This window comes from Phaethon lepturus, unplaced genomic scaffold, assembly GCF_000687285.1.
Source record: "Phaethon lepturus isolate BGI_N335 unplaced genomic scaffold, ASM68728v1 scaffold34910, whole genome shotgun sequence".
Taxonomy (NCBI): Eukaryota; Metazoa; Chordata; class Aves; order Phaethontiformes; family Phaethontidae; genus Phaethon; species Phaethon lepturus.
Genome location: NW_010514623.1, coordinates 3753 through 22048, shown reverse-complemented (window position 1 = coordinate 22048; position 18296 = coordinate 3753). Strand labels below are relative to the sequence as shown.

Here is an 18296-nt window from a genome sequence, read left to right as displayed (position 1 = left end):
CTTCTCAGAGGTACATGCACATTCATGTGTCGGTGTGCATGTACAGAAAGCTGGAAATACCAGCTGATAGAGGCTTGAAGTTTCTACTTCGAAGCAGAGTTCAAGCTGCTGTCTCTCGTTATGATGGCTAAATTGGTTCTCCAGATCTGGCAAAAGAAATCGTATAATTTTTTTTTTTTTAGTGAATTTACTTTTGCTTAATTTTTTTCAAAACCTCCACTCTTTAAATGCAGTCCTCTTTTATACCCAGGAGATCTTTCAACTTTGAAATGAATTTCTGTACATGTCTGAATTTTCCCTGATGAATTAATTGTCACATACAAACTATATGGATTATCCAGCCAGGTATAAATAATGAGAATTATTTATAATAATTAATTTTAAATTTATTTCTAAAGCACGTTCTCACCACACTGATAGTATCAAGCAGGCGCTGCCTGTTACCTGAGATTTCAGAGAGACTGGCTGTGTTACAGACTGGCTAGCTTGTGCAACCTTGCCGTTCAGGCAGGAGCTTATGTGGCGCAGGGTGTGAGGAGGGCTGTCGGGAGGGACACTGTCGAACTTGGGGACACTGGCGAGGGGAGCGTTCCGTGGCGATGTTTCGTCAGCGGTGGTGGGGAGCGAGCTTGCAGGGAGCGAGCGCAGAGCAGCGGGAGCGGGCTGGTGTGTGGGGCATTGAGAGGAAGGTGGGACAGGGCCCGGAGGAGTGCTGCTCCTTAGCCCCTTCCCCCATGTAGCGGGGTGGAGAAAGCCTCACTGCTGGAATTGTACCTGTTGACCTGGTGGAATAAAACGCAGCAACAGCTAAAGCAAGAGCCCTGCAGCAAGAGCTGCCCTGCCGAGGCAGAGGTCGTTGCCTGCCCTTGCACACTAGCAGGAGCTGGAGTGGGTTACAGACACAAGGTGACCACAAGGACTGAGGTGCTGAGGAAGAAAAAAAGTTTAGGGTTTAGAAGACCAGGGGCTCGTCAGACAGGTTATGCTGTATTCAAGGCTCCTTCCTAACTAATTTTTCCGGCCAGCTTGCCTGCTTCCTGCCTCTTCTGTCATGTTCCCCATTTTGCTTTGTATCCCCAGAAGATCAGGTCTTTTGGACCTCAGGAGATTTTCAGTTTGACATGCTTCTGGCAGCTTGCTGTAGTAGTGCTTTCTTAAGTTACTGCCAGTTTCTTGGAAACGCAGTTTCTCCCTAGTGTTTTCTGAAGCCAAAGCCCAAGCTTTTTTGCTTACTGTTCCCACAAATATCTGAATTCAAGCATGGTACTCTTACTAATGACCCAGTCCTCACAAATGCAGCAGGCCAGCTGGTGGGGTGCTACTGATACTGATAAGTTTTCCCATTTCCATGTGCTAATGCTCCTTTGCCTCTCTACCATTCTCACCCTGCTTACCCTCACCCCTGTTTCTCTCAAGGACACTGTAAATACATGACTCACATGTACTTAATGAATACTGTTTGTATGTTTTATTCTTTGTCTGTTAAAATACATCTGCTGGGAAAATACCTAAACCTCCCTGAAGGCATTGTTTAGTGCTGTGCTATGTAAGTAGGGGGAGAGGAAGGGAGTACTCCTGAGGGCAAAGATCTCTCCCTTTGGATGAGGTTAATGTCGTTAGAAGGCATGTAGCCAGTATCACACAGAAAGAAGTGAGCTGGATCGGATGAAATGTGTGGAAGCCTTGAAGTTGCATTCAAAACCTTTAGCCACCCCAGAGTGCCAGGAGAGGGATAGCCACGTAGCACTGATAAACTGGACTTGAATCTCCTTCCTGGAAGACACATACCGAGTGTTATGGTTAATTGTGCCTGCTGAGTACAAAAATAAAAAGGATTTTCTATTATCAACTGTAAATGTACTGCCCTTTAGAGTTGCTAGGCTCCCCTTGCTCTAATTTGGTGACTCACCCCGCATTCCCCCTGCGCTAACAGCCTAGCACAGTTGGCATAGCCCCAGTGCGAGGAATGAGATGAGGCCCCTGCCCGGTCAGCTGCCAGCGCCTGCCCTGCCTTCTTCTCATCTTCAGTCCCTCTGCCTCATGCGCTACAGCGTGAGGTTGCAGGTACCCGCTCCGCAGCTGTAGCCCGCGCAGGCTTCCCCTGGTGGCAACAGCTACAGGCTGGTCGATGCCGTGGCACTGCGGTCGGCCCACGCGCCACGGAATCTTCCTGTTCAGAGCCGAAGGCGGCTAACCGGGGTCACCCTTTGATGGGTCACGCAGCTGGGGCTGTAGCAAACACTTCTGGGCAAGGGACTGCATGTCATAGGAGGGTGCGTGAGTGTGAGGAAAGCCAGACAGAGGTCCTGTACCATTCTGGGTTGCAAGTTTTGCGAAGTGGGGTGGGAGGAGAGTACCTGAGGCTCAGTGTCTCTTTTCACCTGTGTCGTGTCAGTAGTAGTGTCCTTGTACCTTAATGTCTGGAAGAACTGAGGTAAAAGGCTCAGTCGTTTATAATACAGTTCCACTACAAATGAAATGCAAGTATGCCATTAGACCCGTCAACTGGATGTGGTGTCTTGTTTTTGAGGCAAAGTTTACGATGGGTTTAAATGAGAAGCTGCTATGTGTGAGTCTCAGTGGCAGATCAGAAGCTGATCGTCATACTCTGAATGTGGAAAGTCATAGCAACATCCTTGAGAGGCCTCTAGATGGGGTATTGCTAGTAATACTGTAGAAGGTTGAGATGGCAGGGAGTTTTCTAGTTGTCTTCTTTATAATACTGTGGTGTTTTTATTTTCCATGGTCTTTCATGCAAATGTTGCCCTCCCTGGACCTGTGTGATGGCTATGTTTGCTTCGGTGCTGAGTCAGTAGACTACACTCAGTCATCTTTAGGATGCTCTAGTAAAAGGTAGGAAGGCACAGCCCCATGCTGTCCAGGGTATAATGTGCTTGCTTCATGTTCTTTCAAGTTTAATTGACTGAGGCATGTGAGAGATTACTGGGAAAAATAATTTAAAAAAGCATTAAGTGACTCCATGATAATCAACTGAATCATCTGAAAATGCACAGCTGCAAGTGGTAATATTGCATAAAAATGTTCTTGTAAAGTACTTGTTAGGGTGAGTAACTTGTCAGGGTTTCAGCCGTAACAGCTTGCTGAGGATCATGGTCTTTTGTTTCTGCTGTTGCTACTAAAAGCACAGTGACAAAATAGAACGTGGCGTAGGGGCATCGTGTTAGAAGAGACGTTACATGCCTGTGATCTCGTAGCCATGCAAGTTTTTGAATTCCAAAGATAATCTTTCCATGCTATGAAACTGTCCAAGATTTTCAGAAGGATATTACTGGAACTTTAATTGTGAGTTAGTACATGGACGTTATTTGGTTACTGTTTTAGCCCAGATTGCGAGAAGTCTGGGTGTTCATTATATAAAATTAACTAAATGGAAGTTTAGTATTTGGTTCGAAGACAAAATGAACAGCTTCTGGGACAAGGGAGGATGAGGTTGTGCATTCTTGCCACTGAAATGAAGAGATCAGAGGAAGATGGGTAGCATGTGTACACTTCTAAGGTCTGTGCTGTGCTCAGGGAATTTTGTAAAAGCACTGAAGACCTTCACATAAGGTGAAGCTCTTTGCAGTAGTGACTGCAAATAAAATATCTGTGCATCGCTCATGTAATTTCACTTTCAACATCCTTAACTTAGAATACTAGATATTGCAGTGTTTCTATAGTATAATTAGTATAATAAATAATATTTCTAAGTATTGTAGAAGTAATAGCCTTCTGACAAATGCTGAAGGCAAAGCAAATTACTCCTGTTCGTATTAATATTTGGCATCCAGAAAAATGGGAAGACTGCTTTGTGTAACATCTGCTGAACAGCAAAAAAAAACCCCAAAACCGAAACAGTGCAGAGGTAGTGCCAGGTAGTTTGTGCATTCTGAATAATCTAAGTATTCTACTTACTTTAAAAAAACAGTTTTGGTGTGTATGAAGGCAAAAATCTAAACCTCGCTAGTTTAGATTTAGAAGTACGGAGAACATGTGCTCCTTGTAAGCCTGTATGCAAGTATAAATGCATTTATACTTGAGTACCTCAAGATAGATTCAGTGTGGTTGTTTTCAAGCCCTTTGCAAAATGTAATTCCTGTCGTATTCCTTTTGCTTACCCATACACTTTACTGTTTTAAGAGCTGGCACCCATTTCTGACAGCTGTATTTGGAAGGTTGAGTCATTGCTCTAGCTTTCTACATGCTTCATAGTTTAAAAAAGGGAGAGACAATATTCAAAACAAACATTTTCAGTATTTATTTTCATCATGGTTTTCTTTCTGTAATAGAAATACATGGGTAGACTGTTGTATAGACTGGAAAAGAGTTTGTTAAAGTCTATTTCCCAATGTTCTGTGTTTTTTCTAATGCTTCAGTACAAATGGCAATAGTGATTAAATGACAGCATAAATACAACAGTCTTGCAAGACAGGGCATGTTGTCCAAAAGCTGCTTCATGGACTGAGAAGAAGCCATAAAAGGACACACTCAAATTCAGAACAATTTGAAAAAAGCTCTATTTCTTTTCAAATTATTTACATGGCACTGGTTTAAATAAAACAGTAAGTTATGTGGCTAATGGAAAGTTCTCTTTCTTGAGCTTGATTCTAGTGTCAAAGTATGTGCTATAGCTCCTAGTGATTTCAGTGCCTCTCCTGGTGAATGGGGTTTCACCCTATGCATTTTCTGAGGTAAAAGTCTGTCACTTGTCAGCCCACAACAACTGGAAACGCTTCTGCTTTAAAAAAAGAAAAGTCTTTCTTGTTCCACAATGTAAGACTTGCATTTCTGTAGCAACAAGCAGGGTTGTATAGCAACTATTTTTGAAGTAGTTTAGTCTTCAAAACATAAATAAAATATCAATGTAGTATTTGGAGATTTAAAAGGGTTTTAAAAATGGGAAGAACATTACATAAATGTGAAGAAGTCTGATCAGTAAGAGAGATACCAATTTTGTTCTGTAATCAGTCAAATAACATTTAGTCAGCTGCTTCACTTGGCTTGGAGCTAGTAACAACCTTAATCGTTGCTCCTAAGGTCTGTAAATTATGATTGAGAGATTTAGAAATACACATGCTATAAATTACTGCTTAGCTTTACCTTCAAGGAGAAGCAAGAGTGGGAAGGCAGGAGACACCTAAGGAAAGGGATTCAGAATCTCACAAGTAAATGCTGTCACAGTGTGCAAGCATAACATTTGAAAACCTGTATTCGCTGGTATGTTTTTTCCACAAATAATTGAAGTTATGTGTGTTATGCTTCAAAATTATCTGCAAAAACTATGAAAAGAGAACCAGGTAGACAAACAATCATCCTATCATCAGATCTTGAGGTAGAAATCTCAGGTAGTAGAATGCGTTGTTCTGCACATTTTTTTAAATGTGAAAGCAGATCTTGCAATTCTCAGTGAAGGAGAAATGCCTCGCCATAGTTCATGCTTTGTGAGGGTTAGCAAAGAAGTAACTTGTGCTTACTTTAGAAGTTGATAATTTCAATGTAGAAATCTTTATTTTTTAATTAAAATAGTCCACAAAAACAGGCTAAATAAATCAGCAGTTACCTTTTTGCTTTTCTGAAATTATTTGGGACGCCACTTGTAAATCACTGTTAAGGGCCTCACACAAGCGCCGGACCCAGAAGAAGGTCATCTGTATATGAAGGAACAGCTCTTCATAGGAAGGTAGTGACACCTCCCGTGCTGTTGCGTTGCCACACAGGCAGTAGAGCTATCAAACCTCCCGCAAAGTAGAGAAGGAAATCTGAGGTTGACCTCCCAGTCAGTTTTTAGATGCCGAGTGGGAAGCATTCAGCATTCTGCCTTTCCCTTCCTCCCCTGTGCCCCCTTCCCAAACCACGACTCAATAGCGATGAGGTTTTGTTTGTTTGTTTGTTGTTTTCTTTTTTTTGAGGATATTAAAAAAACCCTAACCTTTGGCAATATCCTTTTAAGCTCCATGTGCAGCTGCCGCAGTTCTCTCACTAACCTCCCTTTTTTTGTATCTGCCTGTTTCCCAGGAACTGGAACTCTTTCATATTGCTTTGTAAAACACATTTCTGGTTGGCTCCTAGATTATTTATGTTCAGCTGAAACTGTAGTATCTGTGTAGGGGATGAAGGCAAGGTTTTGAAATTGGAACCTTGCAGTGGAACTGCGCTTAATACCAACCACATGTAGTCAGCGTTTTATAACACCACCTGAAAGCTTTTTTTTTACTTTAATAATGGTGGGAACGTCCCCTGCTCAGCTGTGCCCTGGGAAACACACCCTCTTCATCTGGAGTAGTGAAGGAATCACTCTGCAAAAGAATAGGTTCCATACTAGGGCTTTACAGTTTCTATCCTGTGCATGTATACCTATATGTGTGTGTTTATTTATTAATTTTCAAAAGTTTAGTACCATTCAGAGCATTTTGACTTCCTTTTCCACCTAGATCGGCAGATTGGTTATTGGACAGAATGGTATCTTATCCACACCTGCTGTTTCGTGTATCATCCGAAAGATCAAAGCAGCTGGTGGAATTATTCTAACAGCTAGCCACAGTCCTGGGGGACCTGGTGGAGAGTTTGGAGTCAAGTTTGAGGTTGCCAATGGAGGTAGGTTTTTTTAAATGACACATTACAACTTTGCATCTTGGTATGATGAAAATGTGCTGGCAAGGATAACTAGCAGACTTTAACTGTGTGTTTTTCGTTTATTCTGTTAAAACTATGAAGAACATATGCATCTCTTTTTTTTTTTTAATTAATAGGAGTGTATTTGTTTACATGGGTCTGTACAATAAGCATTAAATGATCACTGAAGTCCTTGTGGTAGCTGAAAGGTTTCTATAAGCAAGAGGTTTGCCATCCCATTTTTATAGCAGATAGTCTGCCAGATCATTGTAACAGTTCTGATCCTTTTATAAAGATGCCTGTGAGGGAGCTGTGTTTTGCTCATATTTCTGTGTTGCTTGTCTTGGCATTTACTTTAAAGCATGTAATTTCAGAAGTGCTGTAAGCAGTATAACTCATTGTCTTGTATGGAAGAAAGCCCTTCTCATGTTTACCCAGGAAATAACTGCTCTTATCCAGGGAGAGTGCCGTACCATTTTAACTATTGCAGTTCCACTGTTGAATAATGGAATTTGTGTATGTAGCTAATGTCTTGTTTTTCAAAATTGGCAAGCTAACACATGTCGGTGTGTTATACATTATGTATGTTTTATGTTACAGATCTGTGTACACCCATAAAACATGGTGGTGACAATTGTTGACACCTTGTATACCACACACATGTAGAGTGCTTTCCACCTGAAAAAACTGAAAGTGCTTTTAAAATGATGTTTCCTTCCCCATTTTGACGGTGGGAGAACTTTAGAACGGGATGCTTCTCCCTTGTTTAATTGAAAAATGTGCATGGGTAAACCAGTGTGGTTTTATAAACAGAACAGGCTTGAACCCCAGAGAGATTAAAGGTACTGTGTAAGGTCAGACAGTGAGAAAGCCAGCGTCACAGCACAAACATACCAGAGCCAAACCATTAGATGCGTTAGCACTCTATAAAGCACCACGTACACCTAAAATCTGTTTGATAAATGGGTAATGGTGGGGCATTCTTCTTAGTGTACTTTGCCTTTTTAAAGAAAATTCCAGCAGGCTATTAAGCTTCAAGTATGAAATACTCCTGAAGCACCGGTCACAAGGTTCAGTTATTTATGATAATCAACTGGGACGTAATGAAAAGTAGTTGGTTTAAGCTGCCGCTGAGAAAACGTGGGTTCAGTATTAGGCAAGGCTTTTGAACTGGGAGAATGGTTAGGCACCACAACAAGCTCCGAGGGAAGGCTGTTGTTGCTCTGCATTCTTACTAAGTCCATTTTGCAGATCCAGGTCAAGCAGAAACAGTTTGTTTCCATAGCGGTAGGAGAGAACCCAGAGCAACACTGGGGGATCTCCTTAGCTGGAAGTATCAGTAGACAGTACATCCATCTTTCAAGGATGATCTGGAGCTAATGAAACCTGTCCTCACTCCTTGGGTGGGTTTGAGTTAGATGAGTAAGAAGTAATTTTCTAAGCCAAATGAAGAGTTAAGTGACTGTTACTTTTTGTATTGCCTTGGACCATCTGGTGCACTGTGTCTGAGATGGAACACTAATTTATGTGGCAAAGCTGCACTGAATATATCAGCATTGCTAGAGGAGGGGGAAGTTAGCATTGAAAAGACAGAGGCTTTGGATTAGGAGAGAGAGCACGTAAAAGAGAATAAAGGAAATAATTTTTCAGGGCGGAAGTGTGGGTTTAATATAAGCAGTGAAGAGTCAGATAAGCCAGAAAGGGCTTTTGTTGTAGCTCAGGCTCAACTCTTGCAGTCTATATATGGCATAGCTCATCTGGTAATTTTTTGCGTCAAGTCTGCAGCTTTTATTTGATTGACAGTAAATCTTTTAAAATAGAGCCGATCTTCAGGATTTGGCAATAAAAGTAACACACAAGTAAGATGTGATTTCTATTTCCGAATGACATAAGTGTTCCAGGTCATAATTGCTTGTTAAGCAATTCAGGTATTTTGAATTCTAACAAAGATACATTTCATGAAGCCATTGGAGAAAAACTGCAATGACCTAAGTTTGACTTACTGTCAAACTGGTAAGACTTTTTAAAATAAGTATATCTAATGAAATAATGTGAGACACAGAGCTATCTCAGCTTCACAAGTGTTCATTTGCAGAAAGCCCTTTGAAACACAAGAAGCTGCTGCTGAAGAACAGACTTTCCTTTAACATATATGTTGAGATTCTGTGTAGAGTAAAAAATTGAAGTCTTTGAGCAATGAACTGAAAGAAAGAGAAGTGTGGGTTTTTTGATTCCCTCATCCCCCCTGCCCAGGATAATGATGGGTTAAAATACTCTGTGTGAACCAAAATGTTGTGATTAACGCACTGTATTGCCATGTTATATTTTTTCAAAAAACGTTTTAAACCTGTGTTACACTGGAAGAAAAGATCTTTACAAAAAAGATAGTTCTTTGTTTGGGTTTGTTCCTTAATAACTCCAATATATTTAGAAAAATGTTTGCTATAGCACTCACTTTTTAAGTAGGGAACCTTCATTTAAAAGAAAGACCCACCACATTATTTTTTCTTATAGGACCTGCTCCAGATATAGTTTCAGATAAAATCTATCAAATCAGCAAAACCTTGGAGGAATATGCCATTTGTCCCGATCTCCGAGTTGATTTATCACGCCTAGGAAGACAAGAATTTGATCTGGAGAACAAATTCAAACCTTTCCGAGGTATCAATGTGTGCTTTTATGCATGCTACATCCATTGATTCTAAACATTAGAATTGCTGCAGAATGATAATGGGTAATTATTTAAAAAAACACTTTGATTCTTCAAAATGCCTTAACTTCAAGTTCTCAAAGTATCAGGCAGTGTAGGTAAGTGTTGCATTTGTTTTGCACATAAGGATGCTGAGTTACGGACTTTAAGTGCATCAGGCCTCATCATTTAGCCAAATACCGTTGTCAAATATATGTGCTTAGGCTTGCTAGCAGTTAAACACCAAACACAAACATTTTTGGACTAGAGGTGTTTGCTCCTGGAAGTATAATTGGCAAAAGAGTTCATGGGAGTCTCAGTTTGTTCATTCTTTTCTCACGCTTTCTGAAAAGTTGGGGGATGTGTAAGGCCCTATACATCCAGTGACTCCAAATGTAAAGGGGGTGCTTAAGCACATGTTTAATTTTAAGCATTTGAGTACTTTTATGCCTACACTTGATTTAGAATGAGCTAACACAGCCATTTTGTCCTGAAGGAGTCAAAAACAAAGGAAGGGGTCCAGACAATATTTCAAGTACTGTAAAACACTGTGTGGCCTCAGGAACTCTTCCTCACTCATGATGTCCTAGAATTAAAGCCAGTTTATTTTCCACCAAAAAGTTATATTTGGAGACAAAGTACATTTTGATAAAGTTTTTGATTTAAAAAAATCTTCAGTTGTGAGTTGTTTTTTTTTTTTTTTTTTTTTTGATTGCAAAGAACATGTTCAGCTTTTTTTGCAAAAAGCAAAGAAAATTCAGCTCCGGCACCACTCTGGAATCATATGATTGCCATAGTTTTAAATTTTGCTTTTTCAGCTTCTTAATCTCTCCAGATTGTATTTTTCTAAATGCAAATGAGACACCCCTGCAATGGTAGCATAAAAATAGATTTAAAATAATTGCTATTTGTCTGAATATTTTTCTAAGGAAAAATAATTTCCCAATCATCTCTTCCCAGAATACATCATCCTGGGACAGTAGAGCTCCCAGGGATCCCTACTGAAGCAATGTAATTGGCTTACAAGTGCTTGAAAAAGTAAAGTTTACACAGGCCTGAATGCAGAATGAAAGTGCAGAAAGAATGAAAATAATTTAAAAGGTATTTTAAGATGCCATCTGATATATTTAAAACTTCTACTTTTTCAGTTGTATGAACTAACTCATATGAATCAAGGCTACAGAGGTGTTGGAGCAACTGATAGGAAACCAGTTGGGTTTGGCAGGAGCTAAAATAATTTTTAGACTTTAATCCTACATGCACTTTATCTTAACATGAAGTTGAGGCATTTGTTCATATGTGTAAAGCTTAGAGCCTACTTAAGCATCGTTAGGAGCAGGGCATAGAAGATATGCAGTAATTTTAGTGAATCCTTGAGAATTTCAGCGTATACCATAGAATTAATTTGTTTTCAAATAGGTTTTACGGGTTGTTTTTCAGCCTTGAGAAACATTTTTTTGTTTCTCCATTCAAGTGTATTGTTGCAATCTATTCTACATATTTTTCTCAGGGTCAAAAAATGCCTGCTTCATGTTTTTTCATGTTATCCTAAAGAAGAGCATTAGGGTGAAGTCAGTGTTTCTGAGGAAAACTGGCTGATATTCTAAGTAATAATTTAACTTGTTACTAAAATATTTCAAGATACCTATTTAACCAGATAAAAAGACATTTGTATAACATATGCTCTTTAATTTAATCAGGAAAAGTAATATATATGTTCCAAGATGACTGAGAAGCATGGCTTTTGACAGTTATTTGGTAACTGCTTTCATTATGAGAAACTTACTTTCATTAATTCATTTTAGTTTAATGTTTTACACCCAAAGCAAAAGGACTGGGAAAAATGTAGCACTCTGCTTTTATGAATTTAGAATTCAAATTGGCAAGACCTTATCCCAAAACAGATGTTGTATCTGCACCTAAGTTTCCTAAATCAGAGAGATATAAAATGCAGAAGTGTAGTGGTAGATTGATAGCAAACTGGAGACAGATATTCCAGGTGCTAAAAGGGAGAAGAATAGGCTGTATGTCTCTCCTGGTGGAATGATGCAGATAGATCCTGCTGTCAGATAGAAGAATAGGATGTGTGGCTTCAACTCGGCATGGACATCTTCAGTCCTCTGAGAATAAATCATTTTAGCTTGAAAAGTTGTTCAGTGATTTATTGAATGATAAATAAAGAGTTTACTTTGATATAATGTACTCTCATGAATGTTTTCAGTGAAACAGGAACTGTCAGCTTACATTATCTCTGCAGTCCTTTAGCAGGCAAAAACTGTTGATCTTTGCAAGGCTTAAAGCTTGGTGGTAGCCACACTGAAATCAGTGGAAGTCTTTGACTTTGCCTGTACGGGCTTCAGAGCAAATCCATATTATGTAGAGGTTGCATGCTCTGATTTTGGTTGAGGTGCATGGCTGGTAGAAGTGTGCTGAAAGAGGTATTTTCCCATGTCTGAACTGTAGTGGTTCTTTTCTACCTAATTTTTCTAGTGGAAATTGTGGATTCTGTGGATATCTACCTCAATCTCCTTCGAAGTATCTTTGACTTCAATGCGATCAGAAATTTACTGACCGGACCCAACCAGATTAAAATAAGGATTGATGCCATGAATGGAGGTATGAATTTATGTTGCTGTCAGGACAAAATTGGAGGTACACTGCAGTAGCTTCCCAGTAAAGATGATACACTGAAGTAGCTTCCCGGTAAAGGTACAGCATATAAAAGATAGACTTTTTAGTGGGGTTAAAGGTAATAAGAAAGAATTTGAACATTATAGTAATAGCAAAGGCAATCTTAACAACGAGTTAGGTCTGTTATTAGGCGAAGAGGTTTGTCTTTCTTGATAAAGAAGTGAAGACATATGTGTCCAATAAATGTTCTCTTTCTGCATTTGAAAGCAAGGAGTATGAGGTAATCTTGCTATGGAGGGGGTGATAAAGTATGTTGCAATGTCCAGTAACCAAGGAGGTTACAAGGCAGCCTCTATAAGAGTAAATTCTAAATGGTATAAAATTAGTTAAGTCTGAATAAATTGCACCCAAGGGTCCTTGTAGAGTTGGCTGAGACCTCTGTCTGACTAATGTTAACTGTTAAAAATTTTCAGTGTACTGGGGTAAGGTGAAAGAAAGTGTCACAGAAGACAGCAAGGGGACCAATTTTGTGCCCATGTTAAAAAAATGAGAAGCTGTGTCACTTGGGGAAACAGATCGGTATGAGATCTACCTTAGGCTACATCATGAAAAAGTAAATAAGGATTTCTACAGCTAATGACTTGAAGGATAGGAGCGTAAGTAATGCTGTTCAATATTATCTTACGGAAAACAAATTCCATCAAACCAACCAGGTTTCTTTCTTTAAAGAGATTACAAAAACAGACGGATAAAGGGAGCTGGATACACTTACAAAGCTTTTGTAAAGCATTTTATCTAGTACAATGTGGTAGTCACAGTTCAAAAGATTATAGTGGGCATCCCGTCAGTGTGAACACCCATTTTTGCCAGACTGGCGAAAGGGCAGATGGTGTCCTTGGACAATGCAGAGGGAGCAACGAGGAAGGCACTGCCTCCTGTCATGTACAGTGCTGGAGAGAATGTCACTCAGGTAGTTTGTAGAGCTCTAATGGCCAGACACATAACTGAGTGTTGAAAAATTTTACACATTGTCAAAAAGATGTGTAGCCTGGCCCAGGGTTAGAAAAGCTGATGCATCACATACATTTTAAAGGGCGGAGCTTGTTTACTTTATTTACAAGGCGATAGAGGATTGGCTTTATAACTTTGTACCTTGGTGGAGAAATAACCATACTATAATACATAGTACACATACAGCAAGTGCATACAAGAATATTTGCTTATACAACAAAGTGGGTTTTTTTCCTGCAGAATAATTATTTCTCAGTCTTCTATTCCCAAAAATATCAAAAAGAATTAATAGTGAGAAGTTGAGGCCAGACAAATTCAAACTGAAATGTAGCTCACATGTTTATGAGTAACAGTAAGTAACCACTGGAGCAATCTACCAAAGATAGTTGGGGTTTGTCCTTGTCTTGGTGGCATCAGATCAGAAGACTTTCTGCATGAGATGCATTAGCCAAAAGTGAGTCACCACCCACAGTATAATGAACATTAATGTGGTAGGCATTGATAGATTAACATTGACATAGAAAAGAGTAATTTGTCAGGAGTCTACTCTTGATAACAACCTGAATCATTGTGTACTGTGTATTTTACAGAATTAGCATCTAAATTTTCTTGAAACACAAGTTTCTCACGTAATTTTACCTCTGGTTACAGTTGCTCCGGTTAGCAAGATTTGGGAGTAAGGTAGGAGAAAAAGTGCGAGAGAGTGAGCAATCACTCACGAATTTTTGACCTCTGCGTGACCTGTTCACACCTGCCTCAGGGATGCAGAGCGCTCCATCAGCTGTCATGTCCGTTTAGCCACTGAGCGCGTATATTAAGATACGTAATAGCATGAGCTGGGGTCTTTGTTGGCCATTTCTTTAACAAAATAAAGAAGTTATTCCGGAGTTAGTTTTGAGAAAGTTTTTATTTATTATCTACATTGTTGTAACTAAAACGTGGTAAAATTCTTTGGTGGACAAACCTGTTGTAATTTTAACATGAACTGGACTGTTGAGGTAAGTGTATTTCCCATTTGTATTCCCCTACTGTTTACTTTCCTTGCTATTACGTGTTAAACTGTCGTTTGCATTCCAGTTCGCATAGAATAGCATCTTATTTTTATTCTAGTGAGAAAAAAACCCCTCTATGTGTGCGATAGTTTCTTTACTTAATAATGGGTAAATAAAACTTGCACCTTTCACCATTCAGTGATTACTTTTTCACTTCCACTAGTAGGGAACGGTGTTTTTAATGCTGAATTGCCAATTAGTTATTTACTGGTGGGACAGTCACATACTCTGTGAAATAATAGTTTGTTTTTTGTTGCTAGGACAGATACAAAGAATTGCTGAAAGTATGTTTGGTATCAAGTTTCCATGGTGCTGTGAAAAATTTGAACGTCAAGCATATGCTTTTGTGATTGCATGGCAGATTTCTGTTTTCGCAGTTATGGGACCTTATGTGAGAAGAATCCTGTGTGATGAATTGGGAGCTCCCGCAAATTCTGCCATAAACTGTATTCCTCTTGAGGATTTTGGTGGACAGCCTCCTGATCCCAATTTAACATATGCAACTGCCTTGCTGGAGGCTATGAGAGGCGGCGAGTATGGATTTGGAGCTGCTTTTGATGCTGACGGGGTAAGTATTTTGATCTGTCTGGAGGTTTCACCATAGTTTTTGTTTTGTCTGGGGTCAGATATGGGACGTGTAAGTATAATAGATCTGCTTTTCAGGAAGCCTTCGAAGCTGAAAGTGGTATTACTTTCAGGTACAGATGATAGCATTTGCAACACATAAATCAGGCACATGTGTTGTAACTTATATCTGCAGATGACTGCGAATCAAGCAGGATTTGAATGCAGAGTGAGAATTCTTTAAATATTAGGCTGGTTTTATCTTGTACTGGAGTAACAGTTTTATCCCCTGGTTAGGAAGATGTATAGATAATACGTATAGATAATGTATAGATAATACAGAATTGTCGCTGTAAGTAGTAACTAGTCCTTTTTGGTTAACATCGTAAATTGAGGGATTTTTAGCTAGATAAAGCACTGAATCATAATCTCTGTTTTAATTTTTTTAATGTCTTATTATCAGCATTATAAACAGCGAAGTATTACAGAAGCAACTTTCTGTCCTGCCAGGGTGGGAGAAAGATGAAAAGGTTCTGAAGAACAGAAGCTGTTCTCTGTTGTCAGTAAACACAAAACACCCTCCTACTCCCTGTGTAGTGCGTGTCTGGCAAAAAGATTCTCCCACACAAGCATTCCCTGGCAGGAGCAGACCTACTGAAGTATCATGTAGGAGGCTGAAGCTAGGGCTTGATCTGGAGCTCTGATCTGCAAGGCTGGAGGGAGCGATGGTGTGATAGCAAGAATATAGACTTGCCAGGATGATGCCAGTGAATTATTCTGCCCGAAAAGGGATGTGAGTAACCCAAAGCCTGTTCTTTTTTCCTACCTACAGTGGATCTAACGAAAGAAATTATGAATCCCCAAAACATGGAATTTAAGATGCTTTTTTGAATTTCTTTTCTTCTCCAGGACCGCTACATGATCCTTGGCCAAAATGGTTTCTTTGTTAACGCGTCAGATTCACTGGCTATAATTGCTGCCAATCTGTCTTGCATTCCATACTTTTGTCAGATGGGTGTCCGAGGATTTGGCAGGAGCATGCCTACCAGCACAGCCCTGGACAAGTAAGATGAAACATCTGTTTGTATCACCTTGGTCATGACATCAGTTATCGCTGTTTTGTATTACATAGCAATTCCAAAATTGTGAAGTCTTTTGATAAGAGCTTCTAGTTTTCTAATTAGAAAATCTTTTAGATTAGAAGATCTTCTAATCTTTTGTATGCTTTATTGTTTTTTTTTACAGTTTCGATGATATTTTTATCTTACCTAGACTAATTTTACAAACCTTTACTTGGATGAAAGTAGTTTAATTCAGCCTGGAAAAGAAATAAATAGGTTAAATCTTCTTGAGAGTACAAACGCTTGGCTGGTAATTCCTTTTCCAAATAACTTTTTTACTCTTTTTCTTAGTATATAATGGTTTACAGTCTAATCTACTATCTACTTCTTACAAAAGTCTTAGACATTTAAAACAGGTAAAATACTAATTCAGTACTAAACAAGAATTAAAAATATCCAAACAAAACCTATATATTATGATACAAAATGTCCCAGAAGGGACTGCAGGCAGTCATGAAATCCATTCCCAGTTTCAAGCCAGGTTGAAAGTATACCTGAAGCTATTTCTGGTAAGTCCAGTCTGCTCTTAAGATTTGCTCGATGTGCATCCTGTGTTAGCAGCTGAATTTTTAATAAGTCTCATCCAGGCCTAAATTTTCTGTAAATATTGGCAAAAGAGGGTTAAGCTAAATATTATTGCCTCGTACCTTTTGTGTGGAAAGAGAATTCACTGCGTCGCTTGTGTCTCGGTGTTGATCTGGTTGCACAGCTTTGCTAACAGAAGGATGATCTCCTCTCCCTGTTAAAATGTGTCCAATCTGGAAACAGTAGTTTTAAAGTGAAATGTAGGTTGTATGAAAAGGTTGATTGCTCTTTGAAAAGCAAGGATATTAGGGTGCTTCCCTATTCAGGAAATTTCTGAAAGTTACTAAGTTCAGAGCTAGCTGCTTCCTCTAATGCTCTACAGAGTCTTCAGGGAAATATTCCTTACTTCTAGGTAGATGGTCTAGTTTAATGAAATACTGTTAGGTCAGGATTTGCTGTATTTTGTTTATTCTGTTTAGAGATCCAAAAATCCCATTGTTTAAGTGAAAGCTACCATTATGTTGAACTACTAGATAAAATAAACAAAGGTTCATTTTGGATATAAAATCCAGGATATCTGCATTCCTGTAAGACTTGAAGAAACAGTGACATTTAAATATGTTTGTCTGTCTTCTTAAAGTTCAGTAAATATGTTAAAGTATGAATGTACTGAAGTCTCCTTCAATAACACTGTGACTATTTGAATTATGTTCTTGACAATATTTACTTGACCTTCTGGAGTACAAATCGTTTCATGGTGATTACTGCCTTATTTAGTTCTGTGGAGCTAAGTCTGATTATTAAATAAAACTGAGCAATTGATAATGATGGAAGGATGTAAATATTTTCCAGCCATTCTGCAAATAGTTATTATTATGAAGTTGCAGTTTGTATTCAGGATCTTTGAATTTTTTTTCTTTAATTTTGTGCTTGTCTTTGTTTTCCTGAAGATTTAAAAGTTACATGTTTTCTAACTTGGTCACTTTTATTTTGTGACTCATTTACACACATGACAATACAAAATACCTGAATTTTAATTGTCTGTAAAAACGCTATAAAGTTGTCCAGAGATTCTCATGCTTTGGTCGCCAGAATTGTATAACCTGTTTAATTTATGAATGCCAGTGCTGAACTCACTCATCGAAGAGCCCAACTTAGACCTGAAATCACAGAAAGTAGTTCATGTTAAGCAAGTCACTTTTCCTATATATTGGCTGGCTAAACGGATAGGAACATGTTAAGGAATATCATAAACACCTTCCTCAGAGGTTCACTGCATGACTTACTGAGCCATCGTGTCTTCCAGGATTCCCAATGAAGCCCACCATAAGGAACCACTGAACTTCCAGGAAAGATGATTGTCTGTAAGAGCTATTTTTCAGTAAAATGGTAGAATGTCGTTGTCTGAAATCCAATATATTGCTTGAAGTAGTGGCTAACAGAATCACAGAATCATTAAGGTTGGAAAAAACCTTTAAGGTCATCAAGTCCAACCATCAACCCAACACCACCATGCCCACTAAACCATGTCCTGAAGTGCCACGTCCATGTGTTTTTTGAACACTTGCAGTGATGGCGACTCCACCACCTCCCTGGGCAGCCCGTTCCAATGTTTGATCACCCTCTCGGTGAAGAAATTTTTCCTAATATCCAATCTAAACCTCCCCTGGTGCAACTTGAGGCCATTTCCTCTTGTCCTATTGCTAGTTACTTGGGAGAAGAGACCAACACTCACCTCACCACAACCCCCTTTCAGGTAGTTGTAGAGAGCGACAAGGTTCTCCGCTCAGCCTCCTCTTCTCCAGACTGAACAACTCCAGTTCCCTCAGCTGCTCCTTGGAAAACTTGTTCTCCAGACCCCTCACCAGCTTCGTTGCCCTTCTCTGGACACGCTCCAGCACCTCAACATCCTTCTTGTAGTGAGGGCCCCAAAACTGAACACAGGATTCAAGGTGTAGCCTCACCAGTGCCGAGTACAGGGGCACAATCACTTCCCTGCTCCTGCTGGCCACCTGTACTATATCAGTACAGGCTTCGTGTTGGACTGAATTCCAATTTCATGTATCTATAAACATAAGGGACAGTTCCACT

The 18296-nt window shown here is 39.4% G+C and overlaps 1 protein-coding gene across 1 annotated transcript; it reads left to right on the top strand.

Annotated features, from left to right (window-relative positions):
• The first annotated feature begins 599 nt into the window (after positions 1 to 599).
• Positions 600 to 15627, top strand: LOC104625813 (putative PGM5-like protein 2). The gene is made up of 6 exons (XM_010293554.1): positions 600 to 689; positions 6432 to 6594; positions 9127 to 9273; positions 11792 to 11917; positions 14373 to 14563; positions 15469 to 15627. Exons 1-6 carry the CDS (start codon positions 600 to 602, stop codon positions 15625 to 15627), a joined length of 876 nt encoding a protein of 291 aa, XP_010291856.1.
• The last annotated feature ends 2669 nt before the right edge of the window (positions 15628 to 18296 follow it).

Bases quoted from the DNA above. Each gene is read 5' to 3' on its own strand.
- LOC104625813 (XM_010293554.1), top strand. From the start codon at position 600: ATGTTTCGTCAGCGGTGGTGGGGAGCGAGCTTGCAGGGAGCGAGCGCA. The intron at 6,595-9,126 runs GTAGGTTTTTTT...TTTTTCTTATAG, and splicing joins GTTTGAGGTTGCCAATGGAG to GACCTGCTCCAGATATAGTT. The intron at 14,564-15,468 runs GTAAGTATTTTG...TTTCTTCTCCAG, and splicing joins CTGCTTTTGATGCTGACGGG to GACCGCTACATGATCCTTGG.